An 18,775-nucleotide genomic window follows, 5' to 3' on the forward strand; every position below is an offset into this window, starting at 1 on the left:
AGTTATATAAATTGGGGATCAAGTAGAAAACTGATATAGTGTTAAAAAGTGGTGCATCGTCAGAATGTGGTACGAGTACCAAATTTTGACCCATGTAATGTCAGAAAGTTGTATGTTTTTATAGTAAAAGTGTTACGCTGTCAGATTTTGGTACATCAATTGTGATCTGATGGGTGTTTTCCTATTGTCAAACAGAGGTACATTTACCATTAACTATACATAATTTTTTTCCAAACTTAAACTGGAAACAGACCATCAATTTCTGTAAAAAGAAAAAACAATTGACGATGAACAAGACAGAATGAGAAGTCCACCACAAAGTTGCACAAGTAAAAAAATGTACAAAACCCAATGTATTGCATATGACAAATATTTGCATACTATTTTCTTAATGGTGGAAAAATATGATACATTATATTAACAACTATGTAAAAGATTGGAAAATATGATACATTAAATTTAAAAAGATGTAAGACAGAAAACAGCATAAAGTATAAGATTTGAATGGGCGTTTCTCTGCTTTCTTAGCAAAGGTTGTTTAATTATGCATGAGCAAGCGCAGTGCACTGCTTACAGCTTTTTACTGCATACCTGAAAATAACACCGGAACTTTCTGGAACTCTGTTATGTTTTGCCGCAAGTTCATGTCTTGAACAAATTCGTGGAAGCAACAGTTACTTTTCTTTTTCATGTTGTTTATAGCTTGAGCGACAGAAAAGTCTAAGCTTAAAGATAACAAAAGTGTAAAATGATGAAAAAATATCTGTGCTTTGCAAAGAGCTTGTTTATTTATCTATTTATTTATGCATTGTACATGGCATTTTTTTTATTTGTAGTAGCTTTAAAGTCGTACAATGTTTTAGATGCGCACTTCCTATAGGGTGTGGAATGTGCATTGTATGTGCATGCTACGTCAAATAAATAATGACTCTGGAGGGAGTGTCCGCTTTCTAAGCTGCATGAAAACCCTGCCATTAAGGGCTTTATCAAAGACCCCAACTGGGATTCTATGTAATGACATGCATTGATACTCAAGAAAGAACTACATGAGTCCAGTTCAGGTTCATGTAATATCACATGCACCTGGTTTACACATTCACTGCAGAACCAAGTGGAATAGCAATATACTGTATGTAGAACATATAAAATGCATACATATGATATTTGTCACTTTCATAAAATACATGTTTAATATGTCTGTTTCAAGTTTCCAGTTATAGTGGGCAAGAATTTAATTTATTTTCTTTTTTTTTCTTTTTGAATTACAGTAATGCTTAATTTAATAAGACAACCCATGTGACATGACCAGCAGTACGTTGTGTAATTCTAGAGCAGAATGGTGTAATCAGTAGAATTAGATATGTATTAGTTTCATTTGTAAAAGAAGCATAATTGTGGGTGTTCAAAAAGAGTCAGAATATCTGTATCCCAAACTGATACTGCAACTGGGAAATCAATTACTATATGTGTTCAAAAATAATGGGTGACTTTTGCAGATGATTTCTGCAGAGGATTGTGGCATCTAAAAACACATCAATTGATAGGCACAATCTCCAAACACTGAATGAAGTTAGAGAACCAGCTGCATAGACTAACTGCATCATCGAGTATGTGCTCATCCACACAGTTACACAGATGCTGCTAATATATTAGGAACGCCCCATTCCTTAATATCACTTCTACTACTGGAGGTCTACAGCAATAAAGACTTTATGAAACACCATTTAGCATTTTTGCTTTTTACTTTGTTAAACTAACAAAACATATTAATAATAATGAAAAAGAAACCTTGAGTCGTAAAGAAAACAAGCATCAACAAACAGGAAAGCATACAACAGGCAGTGTGACCAAGAAATTCAGCAGCTTCTCACACACATTTATTCTTTACAGAAATCAACTAAATGCTATTGTTTTATTCTGTATGCATTTAGTATTTTTATACCATGCATCTCTTTGTGGTTCATCATATTTTAATCACTCTTATAGTTAAGAGTAGTACAGTATTTGACGTTAAATATATGATCAATATAAAACTAAAATATAAATCTTAAATGAAATGTCTGAAGGAGTAATTTCATTAATTATCATCAAATGAATCACGTATTAATTATTTGGGTGTTTTTTAATGGGTTTACTTCAATATATTCAAGGTGGTATTTCTTACTAATGGATTTATGACATTCACTCAGGACAGTGTTCAAGGGGGACAGAGTGTTCCAGGGAGACAGAGTGTTCCAGGGGGACAGGTTCATGGTTTCACTTTGGTATAGCATGAACTGAAAGAGGAGACATGTTTGAGAGCTCTTTTGAGGCTGCATGAGCGCTTTAAACTTCTAAAACATTACCATGACATGACTGAAACAGAAAATGATATACGAAGTGTGGAAAATGGCTTGCAATGCGTAGGTGTAGAAGTGATGTGATTATGAAACAGAAAACAGATAACAAAGTTAATGATCCAAACGGGCTTTATTTTTATAATCCTTGTCTGGCGACCACAAAGAATAATCCCAGGCAATACACAACAATGTTTCTAAACAACAGGTTGCAGTCCCAAAATAATATTACAAGTATTAACACACCAAAGGCATACACAATCTCAAGTCTAGAGTGAGTGGTTTATGAGCAAGTAGTGAAATACAATTTATCTGTGTACTGTGGTGAAGTGTTGTCCCGGTTGGTGCTGGCCTTACAAGTGACAGCTCCCGGTTCGTGTTAGCCATCTAATAATAACAAGCAAGTACAATTAGAAATTGACAAAACAAACAAACACTGAGCACTCACAGTAATTTTATACTCTGTCTGTGATGAGTCAAAGGGGTTTCGGTCTGCAATTCAGCCTCCCAACAGTAGAAGGCATCAAACCAACTTGGGACTTCCCTTACCAAGGTCTTGTGACCATGACAAAAGTCATCTTTTTGAGGGGCGGCACCTTGGTGAGGGGCGGAAGTACGAGTATGTAAATTCCAGCCACTGGAGTCAAGTGAAATTAAGGATACCTGTCAGTTTGGGATTGGTGATCCACTGACTACTGGGGCGGGGTTTGCATACTAAAGGGAACGTGCTACTGTGTTCGGGGTTGGTCCTAAGGAATAGAGGCGGGGGAAAAAAGGCTGGAGGGAAGTACGTGGGAGTTTGGACTGTGTCACGAACGGAGGCTTTACTAACTTGGCTCTTTTCTGTTTTTATTCCTTTTTGTTTTATTTTTGGATTTAAGCAGAACGCGAAGAGGACTAAGAGGCTTCCGTTCCTTTATTTTTGATTACTCCAGCACTCCCTCCCTCACATCCTTCTTTATTATTTTTCTTTTTTCCATGTAATATTAAATAAAATTTTAATTTTTACACGTAAATCACTGTCTGGAAAATCCATTTTTACTCACACGCCTCACACTGTCCTTTTAGATTTGTCGCAACCAGAAACAAGGAACAGATCGCTTACCCACGTCCTCTTTTGTACCATCAGTTACGCCCCCTTGGTTAGTGAGTGTAATCGTTTATCTTCCAATCTACAGTTTCCACATCGCTTCTCTTCTGGGGTGATGACTTGGTGTACCAGGGCACCACCCCCTTTCTAGACAGCCAACTTCCACCTTTTCCTGGAATGAATTGTCAGACCATCCAGTCCGGGGCACTCTCTTTCCTTTGCACAGCACCCTCACAGGTGGGGAGGTAGATTTATAACCAAGATTAATAAGCCTAAGCCTAACCTTGACCCCTAACCTCTAACCCCTTACCCTATATATGCAATGTTTCTAAACTGCACAACATCACTCAATAATGCTATTTAACTAGTATTCACAAATGCACATGTGTTCTTTCCACTGTATTTAGTGTACAATTTTCATGTATTATGCTGCTATCATGCATTATGTACTTTCCACTGTATATCATGTTTTATGCATTTCTCTATTTTATTATTGGATTTTCTTGTATTTATTGCATCTTGTAAAGCATTTTGTGATGGTGGTCCACTATGAAAGGCACTATATAAAATAAAGATTGATTGATTGTATACTGCTGTTAAAGGGTGAGTATACATATGTTACATATTATTATTAATAACATGTGTAATCAGTGATAATCATATTAATAATTATTATTTTAGGATTCATTAATTGATTAAAGAAAACTATTCAAGTGTTTAAAATATTTACAATTTAAATCACATTTTATAAAACATTTGACTGATTTGTTTAGTTACTTTTTATGCTCCATAATAATTGTTTAAGTATTACATGCATACAATAAATAAAGACACACATAGAATAATTACTGTGTTGTGATATATGAAGGAATATATCCACCCAGTGTACCAGGAAGCACAATGCTATTCAGTGCCCGGCAGTAAAACAACCATTTCTGCCCAGGACGAATAAAGACAGCGGGCTACGGACATTATTACCTAACGTCAGTCGTTTTTTCAGTCCTTGATCAATGTTTCCCATTGTAAGCATCATCTCCCGTCAATTCAGTTTTTGTATATTATACATTTTGGTGAAAATTGGGATATACAGTAGAGCGCAAATGTTTTAGAACACCCCATTGCCTTTGTAGATTAGATTTACTGTGCATACAAAATGAAACCACTGTAAAGTCCGGTGTAGGAATGGCCAAAACGCTACACATATAAAACACTCTAGAATGGTTTGAATTTAAGTTGATATCATTTTAGAGTATAATAAGCGTACGTTCAAATCACTCTGCCGTGCCGGTTTTCTTGCAGGCAGGTATATAAATGACGTAAATGGCATATCTCGAGGTTCTCATTAAATTTAAACAATACCAGATTTTTTTTTTTTTTTTTGACCCTGACCACATTCCCTGAGCTTGTTTTTCATTCACTACTATAAAACACTCGATAGTGCTAAATTTAGTGTTACTGTACTAAAATATACTTGATGAGTTAAATGACAAACGTTTTTGATAGATATTTTTTCAATGTAATATATGGTTCAATATTCATTTCTATACCTTTTGTACACAATGAACTGCAAAATATTCTTCATATATGTATAGACGAACATGCAAATAGCCATAGCCAGCATGGGTCGACATTTCGGTCTTTTTATAATATTAACCCGCAGAGGGAGCCACACCCTAGTTTTAGGTACCAGAAAGAGCAAGAAGATGCAGAATAAAGATCTCAGACATTACTGGTGTTCAACCTGCAGGGAGCGCTGCCCCTCAAATACCACGTTAACCACATGTTGACAGTGATTGTATAGCTGGTAATAAACTCTTGAAATTAAACCGCGCATTAGTTACAATACTGTGTGGAAGGAAGAAAGTGAGCAGCCTGTCCAGTGTTTTCAACAGCTGCAACAGGGTATATTGGTATTGCAACTCGTGCCGTTGGGTACAGGTAAGTTCACGAAAGGGATATATGACCAAGAGGTATGCATATTTATGCATGGCACATTGATATTGGCTACTAATAATATACTAATATTAGAATGCTGAGTAACAAGACTGGCTCCGGGTAAATTGGCAATTTTCCTTATATTGTAACAACCAGCTAAACAACACGCAGGTACAGGTACATTTGTAGTTATTTTTCGCCCAAACTACACAAGATGACATGTTCGTGTTAAACTTGTGAAATGATCAGTCATTGTACGTAAACATACATAACTATATTATATATATATATATATATATATATATATATATATATATATATATATATATATATAGTACACAGATGGTGGTTGCAGTTTTAATATATCTATTATTAAATTATTTCAGTTGAAAATGTTTACCACGGTATATTTCAAAGGTAATTGTGGCAGTACTGCCATGACTTTCCCAAGGATTATGCTATGCATTTACTATTTACTTTGAAATGCTTTACCATGCCTCTCTGTGCGTTACCATGTTTTCACTGTGCTTTATTACACCTTGCTATGCGTTTATTATGGCAAACTTTTAGAAGGGCTGTTAGAGCCAGAGACAGTTTGATTGTAAAAAATAAATAAATACATAAATAAGAAAAATATGGTATTAGACAGAAAATGAAAAAATAGAAAAGTATTGAATTATAACATACTACACTGACATATGCAGAGGATAAAACGCACATTTTCAATACTCCAAAGACAATGTCACGTGTAAGATTACTGGTATCTGCTTTATAACTTCCATTTCATGTGCTTATTTGTTTTATTTTTATTTTGTGATTATTATTTCTCTAATCCTGTCAGTCGATAGCTGAGGTTTTGTTTTCTTCAATTAACAGCTACTATCAAAATTGCAATAAACCACGGAGAGATGTTTGAACTTGTTAAATCCTTTTCTGCTCATGTAATTTAAGATAATTAAATATAACTGTTGATTGTCACGAATAGTTACATAAAAAATGCCCTTTGTATCCTATTTCTTTTAGAAGTTTAGCCATGTTAAGGACCTGGTTCTTCCTGAGTGTGGTTTTGTATTGTGTTCTCTCACAAGAGATTGAAGAAACTATAACTTTCACAGTAAGTCTCTTTAAAACAAAACAAAACAAACAAACAAAAAAATTGAGGGTCTAAAAAGAAAACTGCCCCAGCCTCAGCATGACAAGGTGGGGGGCAATTTGGTGTTTTAAAATTGGGACTTCTAGGACCACAATATAATAATATAATGCATAATTTTCTCCAGAGCAATTTAATTTTGTAATTGTAAACATGTCTGTTTGTTTTTAAATTAAGTGCTTAGTAAAACTGACAAGGAATGTTTAATAAAATACTGTTAGCTGACATGAAGATTTAAATATTTCAGTATTGGTATCTTATAAAAAGGAATAATAAAGTGTTAAAAAGCAAGCATTTATTAACAATATATATTTTTTTAAATCATATTATTTATTGAAGAATTTTGGATGGTCCCGTGAGTAAAATTATTGGTGCAAAGTATATATTGTCCTGGTATTTGTTTCCCTGATGAACAAAATCAGAAGCAGTACATTTATTTAGAAGAAGAAAAAAAAATAGTTAACAAAATATAAATACCTTGAAATATTTTGCATCTGCTGTATATGCGCAAACCCTATGTTGTTTGCTGTATAACACTAGTCAGGCATGTATACTACAATGTATATGTAAAAAAACCCAAAAAAACATAATATATTCCTATTTCAATGTAAAACTTAACCCTCGCTTCAAGCAATTTAAATAGTTCATATTACCACCTTCTTCTTCTTCTTCTTCTTCTTCTTCTTCTTCTTCTTCTTCTTCTTCTTCTTCTTCTTTTGTAAACAGCAGTGCACAGATGGCTATGAATTTGATCCAGCGAGACAGCAATGCCGGGGTAAGACATGTTCTTTATTTCTCATATGTTTTTTCATACAATTAAAATAATATGTTGTTTAAGTAACTTCAGCTGTATTCATTATTATCCTCCATACAATTCTAAACACATATGTTTTGTTTTCATGGACCCATAAAACAACAAAACCTGCTAATAATAATCACCTCAAAAGTTGCTATTCTATATTTGGACAGGTGTATTGAATCAAGTCAACAGGGAATAGCAGTAATCATTTATTTTAGATATGAAATTAAGAAACTAAGAACTGTAGAAGAGCACCACATCTTTTAGTACCACCTACTGTCCAGGTTTTTGATTCAGCCAGTTGTGTTTTGGTTTTATTTTTTTTTATATTTGTATTGCAGTCTGCTGGAGAACATAGACTCTAGTAATCACTGTAGCTACACACTGTTGAATGTCTCAAAGGCTGTCTGTAAGTGCTGTCTTCAATGCACTGGAGAACAGTGCATGTTTACAACAAATATTAGGTTCCTGGTTGAAAGGAAAACTTGAAGCCCAGGGTTGAAAATCACTGCAATCTGTTTAAAAAATATTACTATTTATTTATTTATTATTTATTTATTTATTTATTTATTTGGCAGACACCTTTATCCAAGGTGTTACAGAGCATTACAGGGTTACAATGCAATCTATATTTATATGCAGTGTAGTATACAGTAAGTGTAATTGTTTGACTAAAATACAATATGAGCAAGGAAGCAACAAGTTAGGGTTACAACTAGTTATATCTACAATAACATAGTAGTAGTGCAAGGGTAGTGTATTAAGTGAGGGTCCAGAACATGGCGCTTAGGTCAGACAAGTCCAGTGCACAGTAGGAGGGGTAGCTCGAGAGATCTGCAAGTGCACAAAACAGGTGGGTCTTGAGGAGGCAGCGGAAGGCAGTGAGAGATGGAGCAATCCTGAAGTTCTCTGGTAGCTGGTTCCACCACAGAGAGGCTAGGGAAGAGAAGGAGCAGGCACAGTAGAATGGAGAGTGGAGGGAAGGCATGACCAGACGGCTAGTAGAGGAGGAGCGTAGAGCACGAGTGGAGGTGTAGGGAGACACGAGGGATTGGAGGTAGGAGGGGGCAGTGTGGTGAAGAGAGAGCTAGGCAAGAACAAGCGTTTTGAATTGAATGCGTGTTGAGGGTGCGAAGGTGCCAGTTAAGGGTGCGAAGCAGACGGGTAGCTTGAGAGTAGCAAGGTTGGGAGAATACAAGACAAGCAGCGAAGGGGAGCTGAAGGGGATGGCTAACTGAAGCTGGGAGACCAGCAAGGAGAGAGTTACTATAGTCCAATCTGGAGAGTACAAGTGCTTGGAGAAGGAGTTGAGTGGAATAAGTAGCGAGAAAGGGATGGATTCGGTAGATGTTGCTAAGAAAAAAAAAGGCAAGTGGGTGTCAGGGAAGAGATGTGTTAAGAAGGAGAAGGAGGTGTCAAGAATAACACCTAGGTTTTTAGCAGAAGGGAATGGAGAGAAAGTGATATTCATGGATACTGAGATGGAAAGGTCAGAAGAGGGGGAGGAAGCAGAAGGAAAGCAGAGGAGATCAGATTTAGAGAAGTTAAGTTTGAGGTGGTGAGAATGGGTCCAAGTTGAGATAGCCAAGAGTCATTCAGAGGTGTGGGAGGAGATGTGGGAGTCAAAGGAGGGGAAGAGAGGAAGACCTGCACATCATCATCAGCATAAAGGTGCTAGGAGAAGCCAAAAGAGGAGATGAGAGTAACTAGCGAGCAGGTGTAGCGTGAGAAGAGGGGGGGTCCCAGGACAGATCCTTGAGGTACACCTGTAGAGAGGGTGTCAAGAGAAGAGAGGGAGCCACGCCAGAACCTGGAAGGACTGGTGAGAGAGACAGAGGAAAACCAGGCAAGAGCAGTGGAGAGAGGAGAAGAGCATGATTGACAGTGTCAAATGCAGAGGGGAGGTCAAGGGGAATTAGGATGGAGGAGAGGGAGGCAGTTCCAAAGAGGAGGGCAGTTTCTGTGGAGTGTCAGTAGGAAGGGGATCCAGGGCACAAGTAATTGGCATTGAATCCAGGAGTGAAGAGCAAATGTCCGAGTCAGATAGAGGTATGCAAGTTGAGAGGGGGGGAGCTCTCCAATCTACGCTCAGCAGTGTGCAGCTCATTTTGGGTTGAGGCATGGCTGGGGAGGGGAGGAGTGAGCAGGGTGGGAGATGATAGGGTAGAAGGAGAGAAGGGGGGAGGAAGGAGAGTGCGAACAAAGGTGATTGGGCAAAGGGAGCTTTATTTTGTTATAGCCCTAGTAGAAGCTCTCATACAGCATATTTTATTGCTTTTTTTTGTGTACAAACTTTACACAGGAAAAAATGCTTAATGAATAGTGCTATCGCTAGCATCATCTCGTCAATGTGTTTGTTTTTTTTTTATTTTTTTTATAGCTGAAAACATATCCTCTTTATTTCTGACAGGAATATGCAGTGATCAATGAATGTTGTTTTTTAGGTCAGATTTTTGCTGTACACCGATATTATTGATAAAGTAGCCTGTAACAGTAACCATTACATTTTTTGAAGATAGTAATGCAATTATAATAATACAAAATAGCAATCCCAGCTGATTTTGTGAGTTTTAGTGGCTTGATAAGTTCAACAACTTGGAGGTTCTCTATGGGCGGTTTAAGATACTATGCCTGAATCACAGTCTCATGGGGCCTGATGATCTTCTTAATAGGTATCATTATAGTTCAATTACATTAAGGTGTTAAAGCCTGTGACTACATGAAAATGACATCATGAATGACTCAGAAAAGTGATGCATATTTGTGTGCATACTGCTATATTTGAATAGACTTGCACCAATGTGTAATTTATAGGAATATGATTCTCATTTGCGTGATGTGCTGTTTTATCTATTTTCAGACATTAATGAATGTGCAATTGTCACGGATGCCTGCAAAGGTGGAATGAAGTGCGTGAACCATTATGGTGGCTATCTCTGCCTTCCCAAAACTGCCCACATCACTATTAACAATGGAAATGAACCCTCGCTGCCTGCTCAGACTGGGCCTATTGTTCCCCCTGTCGTCCCCACGAGGCGCCCGCCTCCTCCCACCCGACGCCCTCCCCAAGTCGGGTTCAGACGCACGCACTGTAATACTGGGTTTGCACCGGATGAGCAGAATTATTGCAGAGGTAGGCCTGATTTCGCTAAAGCTGGTGTTAGCTTTGCACCTCTGTCTTAACTGCTTGAAAGCTGGAGAAGTAAAGCAGAGACTAAAAGACTCACATGTGTTGACAAAACTCAGCTCAAAACAGAATACCAAGGGCCAAATTTCTAAGGCTTTTGTTGTTACATCCCTAGCAGAAGCTCTTCTACAGCACACTGACCTACTGATCTGTGTTCTGCAAAATGTACATAACAGTTTATCTTACACAGGAGCAAATCCTTAGTGAATAGTCTTATCTCTAGCATCATCTTGTAAATGTGATTGGGTTTTGTAAAAAAAAAAAGTGCTCTTCACAGGCAAAGTTTGCACATTTTGAATGAGCAAACAGACACACAATGTACAATTTCCACAGCTTTTCTAAATAATTACACTAAAGGCCTCCATAGAAATGTAGACAATAAAGTTAATAAGGTTCAAATAAAATTCACAGGTGTCAGTATCTGAATTCAAAGGTGGTCAGCATTCAGTTCGAGTGCAGTTCTGCATATACTTAGAAGAAAGGGTTAAAAAGGGCTGACTTACAGTAGTATGTATTATACAGTGCAAATTAATATTAAGAAAAGATCTGTTAGTACCCTTAAGAGTGAATGGCAAAACCAGAACAATAAACTGTAGGTAGATTTGCCTATAACCTGATATCAAATAACACTGACCCAGGCATGTTCCAGTAAGATATTATTGTCTACCCTGACGTTTCCTCCCAAAACATGGACATACAATTACTTCTAGGGAATTGTTAGGGGTATGAGTCACAATTCCCAGTATCGTACATTGGGGGAACTTCTGGATTTATGATGAATATGCATTCAGGTTTCTCCTAGGAGATGCACTCATGCTATCTATAAATTCTATTCCACTTTAGGAATCCAGTGTCTTAGCCAGACTATTATTTTTAGCATACTCCTTTAAATATCATATAATTTATTATAGTGTTAGCATCTGCATAACATTAGGTTCTAAGGTATGCTGTTGAATACTTTTTGGGGAACTGACTATGGCATTCTGAATACAGTAGGGAGAAATCGATTATTTTTATTTGTCATCCACGTTGTTTTTTTTTTAAAATTATTTTATTGGCATGACTAAAACCTTCTTAGATATTTTAATCTCTAAGAGAAAAACAAGGTGATTTAAAAAAAAAAAAAAGAAAACTTGTCAAATATATTGAGATCAGTTAATTAGAAAACTTTTCATATGCAGTAAACTATAATACTATAGTGGTTCTAGCCCAGGACTCAAGAAAATCTGAATCAAGTCACAAATTAGTTTATTTACCCTTAGTCTGTTCATTTAACACATTTAGGGTCTGGTTGGAAAAATATCTGAATCAGCAGTTATAGGCAAATTTCCTGATACAACAAATTTTCTACATGGTCCCGGACAAATTTAGCAGTAGCTTATTGACAATTACTTCTTATAATTTTTGCATTTTCAGCATCCCTGTACGTAAGACAGACTTTAACTCTTAATCATCGAAGAAGACTACGTTTGTTTTTCCCACTTAGACCGCTAAATGATCAAGGGGGTTTTGGGAAAATATACATCAAGGTAGATCAGAGGGAACTGCACCTTATTAACTACTAACTGTTACCAGGGAAACAGCCCCCTGATTGGCTTGAGCACTCAGCTGTTACAGCTGTGCAGTTTTAAGATTGTGTTTGTTTGTAAGAAACACTAGTGAGCAGAAAGACACAGCAGCAGCGTGTGTCTGTTTCTGTATTTCTGTTCTGTGTTGTATGTTGCTTCCACCTGCCTCCTAGGCTTACTGAATAGTGAAGTTCACACAGTTTCAAGTACATTTGGAATAAATAAACATTAGGAACTCAGGCAGCAAAGCATTTGGTTGTTTAACTATGGTAGTGCTGGCTAGGATAGAGCGTCTGCAAATGGATATGTATTTATTGAGTGTTTATGGGGAAAAAAAGTGGTCAGAAAAAAATGACTGACAGAAATATTTCTATATACTAGGATCATGAATGATGAGGACTTAGTTTTAAAACTTCTCTTATTTATCATATGTAAAATTGTTGAGCATTTGCTTGCCGATGTACAGTATATCCCTACTGCACTGTACCTGCAGATCAGTTTGTGTGTGTGATGACTTATGGCACGGATGTTATATGCCATAGGCCCACTCCAGTTTGTTTAAGTCATTAGTTGTTAAACAGGCAGTCCAGGCCGTTCTGTAATTACTTGCAGATGTTTTGCATTTTCTTTCCAATCCAGCAGCATGAAGCTCCTCAGGGACCTGATTTGTGTTTTTGAAATTGTATTTTATTACAGTGTTAAGTTTCAAAACCTCTGTTCAAAACAAAATGCTACTCAGAGGACCTGTGATACTGACATCACGTTGGAGGTTGGCTGGCCTTCATTGTTGATATAGATGTAAACTCCCTTTAGAGTCATGACACGATAATCCAACCCCATTTATTAAGATCTGTTTGACTGGATTAAAGGCTGCCTTGGCATGAGTTACATTTACAGCTGTCATTAGCACCATTAGTTACGCTGCGTTTTGTTTTCGATAAGTTAATTTTTATGCTCTGTTTTGTAGGAATATTCTTTATTTTCTCTGTATAACTGCATAGGCATTCTATGCAGTTCTAGTATGTTTTCTGCATGGTTTCATTTGTGTATGTTACTTATTTAAAAGGTACAGTGAGTATAACCATACAGCTGGTAAAGAACAAACACAGCAGTTGTCACAATATTATCAGCAGTTAAGACTGTTAAAAAGTAGCAGAAGGCACAACAGTATTGAATTGTGTTCTTAGTTGTAGCTCAAGAGGTCTGATCTGTAGCCTTTGTGGCCAGGTGTGCACCTCAGTATGACAGCTTGAAAAGGTTTGGTATGAACAATATAGTACTGCATCAATATTGTATATATTAGACAATACCATTACTACTGTATGAACGATACAGTACTGCATCAATACTGTATATATTAGACAATACCATTACTACTGTTATAGTACTCTTTAGATTTGTGAAATCATGTGTTTATTTAGACTTGGATTTACTGTTTTTGTAGTGAGTGTGTCAAAGGCCTGTATTGATGGCTTTAGAACCGGTGTTGAATGATCATGATAATAATAATAAAAAATAAAGAAAAACAGGAAAGTACTTTCAAATACATGCTTGTGCATTGAACAGAACCTCACCGATTAGTATTAGTTGTAACAGTAAAGATGAGACCAGTCTTTTGTGACGCTAAATGTTTTTCCCTAATTGAAAGAACATGTTTATTAAAATGTCGTTCATAGTTCATTTTTAGATCATTTTGTAATGTTGGTGTTTATAAAGAAGAGCTGGTTGTCTAACCACAAGTCAGTTCTTAGTGATTCAAGTAATTCATAAATGAATGTGTAAAAAAAAAAAAGAACAACCAATATAACTGGTATGTTACAAACAGCTAAAAAAAGAACTCTAAATTATATCTTGTTTAAATCTTGTTTAAATCTTTACCAGTGTGTTTTGTTTCCACACAAAATCACGCAAACTGTACTCTAGAGATAAATGAATATGCTTTATTTTCCAAACAGTATATATTTTAATGTACAGCACTACCGGTAACAGGGCTGTGTTGCTGAAAAACTTTCAAAAGCTTTGTGAAACAAACAAAAACAAGTTAAGACCTGAGTATTATCTATGATAGTTAGCATAACAATTGATGGTTATCTTCTCATGCAATGCATCCATTTTACACAAATCAGCATTTTTTATTGCTCTCAAAGATGTACGGTGTCATAGGACGAATACAATACATCTTCATTTTGGAGGTATAGTATACTGTAAAACTAGTGTACCAACTAGACCCACAAAATTAATGCTTGAGCTGCAGTATGGGTCACATATGTCAGCTTGACTTATTCATTGTAAGTTTTACCATCAGTAAAAGTAAGATCACATGTTAAAATAGGTTGTGTAACGTTTGCTGAAATAAAGATGCAAAAATACTGTAGGATACAGTGTATTATAATTAGGGCTCTGTTTTTTTGGTTTTTATAAATTTCATTTTTCTGTGCTTGTTATTTGGTATTATTGAGTTTGGGGTTTTCAATTTTTATTAGTAACATACTGGATGAAATTATCGTTTTCAGTTACTTTCCAAAATTCTTGAACGTTTTTTTTTCTTTCTGTCACAATAGTATTAACTCTACCGTACACTGCACATACCTTCTTTCCTTTGCTGTCTTCCGCAATTAAATCCTTCTGGTCACAGGCCTATTCTTCTGGGGTTTATGTGTGGAACTATAATAGCTTTAAATCTCGCGAGAAAGAACAATCCTCCTCTCCAGTATTTGTAATCTCATTTTAAATCTTGCATGCATGTTACAATCCCCCAATAGAAATTTAGGAATGTGCAGCCACTCTAGTTGGGGTGGGTTTAAAGTATTCAGAACGAATCAATGCGAGATACAAGTCAGAAATCTGGATCTTATATCTAGCCAGGCACAAGCAAGTTAATGTCATGTACCCCATGTCAGCTATCAGCACTGACCACATTACATGTGTATGTTGTATATTACAAAACCTACATAATGCTTAGTTCATCAAGAACCTTGTGTTTTCAGCACTACTGGTTCCTGTAGTGCAGTATCTTACCTCTGGCAGACTGCAGACTTCATGTCACTAGACTGCACGTCTACACAGCCTTCTACTGAAGCTGCTTGTTAGTGGTTTTTAAGCACGCTTTGCATGTACAGCACAGTGTTTTCTCATAAAACAAGAAACAATCTCAAAGAGTCAACTGTTCAGTCTCCTAAAAATTAATCAAGTTATTCTTCAGTAGAGAACAAGCAATCTTGGTGTCCTGTTTCTCTGCTGTACTCCACATTACAATCTGGTAAAGGTGATGTATGGTAAGTAAATGTGATCATCACTGCTGACAACAAGATAATACCACATTATTAACTTTTAATTTTCTGATAAACATAAACACCAGAATTCTACAGAGATGCTGTGTTACTTTTCAAATGTTTGCAGCCTCTTTTGAAACACGAATGTTAAAATCTTATTTAGCATTGCTTTCCTTCAATCAAGCTCTGTATATACTTGGATTTGAGTGAATGCAAGATACAGGTAGATTCCAAAATGAAATTTTAAAACAATTGTGTTAACCAAGGAAGATTCTAAGTGATATTTTAAGTAGTATTTCTTCACCAGGGCTTAAGAGAGCAAGAGGATTAGCTGGAATACACTAACGTCTTGAAGTAAAGTATCTGGAGAGAGATTAAAGAAAAATATAACAGCACAAGTATGAATGGATGGAACACAATGTGGGTTTGAAGCCAGTTGGGTGGGGATGGCAATGTGAGGGTGTGAATGAAAAGTTGCAGATGTCTAATAAAAAAGGATGGTGGGTTATTGTAAAAGGGACATATAAATTAATTTGACAGCTTCTCAAACACAGACACACACACTCTCTTGAAGAACAAACAACCTTTTATAACGTCCCTCTGTGCAGCACACAACACCAGCTCAAAAAAGAAACACTTTATTTGAGTCACTTGGCAGACAATAGCGGTGTGCCGCAGTGCAGTGAGTATGCCACTTTGAACTGCTTCTGTGGAAAAACATATCCTATATTAAGGATGACATACAGTATGTATAAAGGTGGGGTGTTTCCCTGTGAAAATGTTATGATATATTGTTGCTGAAACACCAGCTTTAGACAAACATCTAGTATTAAGCAGTTATAACCCATAACCCATGGTGGTAAAATCTAGAATCTTGTTCACCAATATGTGGTACTTTCACCAGCTGTATCTGGTTTGCAGTAAATGGTGTCCCACAGCAGTATTACAAAGTGAAATTCTGATTTTATAACTCTATAAATCCTGCATATAGAGTATTACAATTCAACATTAAGCAATACAGCATTTCATTACCACTTTTCACGTTTAATTCCCTAAAAGTAGTCTCCAGGGTACTGTAGTTTGAGCCAAATGTAAGATTGGACCTGCAGCATTAAAGGTTATGAACAACATCTACTGTACATACTCCGTTATAGCTCATGGAGCAAAAACTAATTAAAAAATATTCTTTAGATGCCCTTTTGTTTGGTAGGAAATGCCTGCATATCTGATATTCTCCCCGTCATAGGATAAGGCATCTTACTGAAAACTGTAGAAACCATATATTGGATACTTCTCATATTGTTTTTGTTTGTCTGTGTTTGCACTTGTTGTGACTGTGTGGTTCAGGTAGCTAAATGCTCACACCCACCTGCAAGTTAACTGAGGTGTAGTTTTTTTTTTTTTTTTTTTTTTTTTTTCCCTGACTGTGCAGTGTTCAGAGGCCGCTATAGATCGCAGGATAATTGGTTGGGTGGGTTAAGCTTCAACTGAGCCAAATCAAACTTCAAAGAAAGATTGTTTGTTCTTTTCCTAGTCCATGGTAGAAGGGAACAGTAATTTTTTTGTTGATGTTCTTTTCTTGTTGAATGACAGATAATTAAATAAAAAATGTAATGTAAACATTACTTAGTACAGCTGTTTTATATTATAATGTAAATGTAGTCTTGTCTTGCTGTACGGATCTTTAGCTGACTAATCACTGTTCATTAGAAGGAAACCCTACTCTTACAGTATAAAGCACCGCATGACAATAATATACTCCTTGGTACTTGTTAATAGCTGTATAGAATTTTTAAAAGGCTACAGCCAAATATTCATATTATGTGGTATTATTTCCACAGTATTTTGTGGTATTATTTCCACTGTATTTTTATATTTTAGATAAAAGTATTGTGGCTAAACTGTAACTCACATGGAAAGAATAGAAAGGCATTACGGTTTCAAAGGGGTTGTGTCTGAAATGATTCTGAAATCTCGCACTTCTATTGGTTTTAGCAAAATATTTTAAAATATCGTCTCTGGTATCATATCAAGGTTAAAGAAAGCGCTCAGTTTGCAGGACTTAGGTAATCTTTCAGGTAATGTTACTGTTTCACTTGCTATGTCGTTTCACGTGGCCGAAGCATGTCATTCATTAGGGGAAGCAGCAGTTTGGTTAAATGACAGGAAAGAAGGCTTTGTTGGTGTGGGAACAAATTCACTCTCCAGGTCAAATGACCTAGGAAGTACAAGAGTACCTGAAAGTAAAGCACGCAAACAAAACTTAAATTTTTTAATAAAATATTGTATTGTCATTTTAAGTAAATTAATTAAAAGTAATATTATATATATATAGATATATTATCTATATATATATATATACTATATTATATTATATATTTATATATATATTTTTTTTTTAAAAATCATTATTGTAGGGAACAAAAATTTTATTGTACACAATCACTAAGATCAAAGTTACCGAATCCCTTAGAGAGGGATAGCCATCCTAAGTCCAACGTAAAACTATTAATACAAGTTTTGAGAGATTTATCATTGAATAATTGTTTCATATTTAACACAGCTAAGTGATTTTTATATTTTTGGATGTATATTGCATTCATTCAAATACAACAGCAGAATGACCAGGCAAATGTTGTGCTTGATCTAAGGAAAGCAATTCTCTGAATTTGGCTGTTTAATTTAGGTTTAAACATATTTTTTTTCATGCACTGTACTTATATTAACAGAAAACTCCTCGTAGGTTATGCAGTGCTGTGGAACTACACTGCACCATGAACGTCCATTTAGTATCCTATGCGTAAGCTTATGGTAGCTCTCCTGAAGGCAAGAGAAACCCCAAGTCTTACATAAAACTGTGGGATCTTTCATAAAGTATGATTTACTGTAAATTACCCTACTAAGTGTACAGCATTTGCTTTCAGAGAAGCTCGAAGGATGTCTTCCCATAATCCCTGGCATGTAACCAACACTAAAAAGCTATTATTTGAAAGCAAATGTATTTTTTACTGGGAGGAGGCTCCAGATGTTGATTAGGTCTGCTCTAAAAAACATTTTGGTCAATGGTATTTCAGAGGATACGATAAGCTTAAAAATAAAGAATAAAAACAATGGTTGAACCTTAATTACATAGCTACTTATAGAGTTCTATAATTAAAGCAGCTCTAGTGCATGTGGCTTTCAACTCGCAGAACTCATAATAGACCAACATGAAACTTGTTAAGTTTCTCAAAGTAACAGAACACCTGTCGGAATTGTTTATGAAGCACCTGCGTGCGTCTTTGTAGTGCCTCACTCAAAGCATGGTGATGCACTTCAATGACTTTGTTCCACTACAAGGGCTTGGTGAAGCATAACAGTTGTGCAGGTGCTTCTTTTTGTATTTATGTTTAGGAAGAGAACATCAAAAAAAAACTTCAGATGACATATTTGAAAAGC

At 36.0% G+C, this 18,775-nt stretch overlaps 1 protein-coding gene across 2 annotated transcripts in view; it reads left to right on the top strand.

Moving 5' to 3' along the window:
• Positions 1-5,268: 5,268 nt before the first annotated feature.
• The window catches only part of LOC121316146 (EGF-containing fibulin-like extracellular matrix protein 1), a 32,723-nt gene continuing 19,216 nt past the window's right edge, over positions 5,269-18,775 (top strand). Inside the window, exons 1-4 of one of the 2 annotated variants that reach the window (XM_041250968.1) lie at positions 5,269-5,364; positions 6,385-6,475; positions 7,238-7,286; positions 10,171-10,443. In XM_041250968.1, coding sequence (XP_041106902.1) covers positions 6,395-6,475; positions 7,238-7,286; positions 10,171-10,443 — 403 coding nt within the window. In that variant the 5' untranslated portion in view covers positions 5,269-5,364; positions 6,385-6,394. The remainder of the gene's footprint in view (positions 5,365-6,384; positions 6,476-7,237; positions 7,287-10,170; positions 10,444-18,775) is intronic. The other variant, XM_041250969.1, reaches the window with a different exon arrangement.

Source organism: Polyodon spathula, chromosome 5 (genome assembly GCF_017654505.1).
Source record: "Polyodon spathula isolate WHYD16114869_AA chromosome 5, ASM1765450v1, whole genome shotgun sequence".
In the NCBI taxonomy this organism is placed as follows: domain Eukaryota; kingdom Metazoa; phylum Chordata; class Actinopteri; order Acipenseriformes; family Polyodontidae; genus Polyodon; species Polyodon spathula.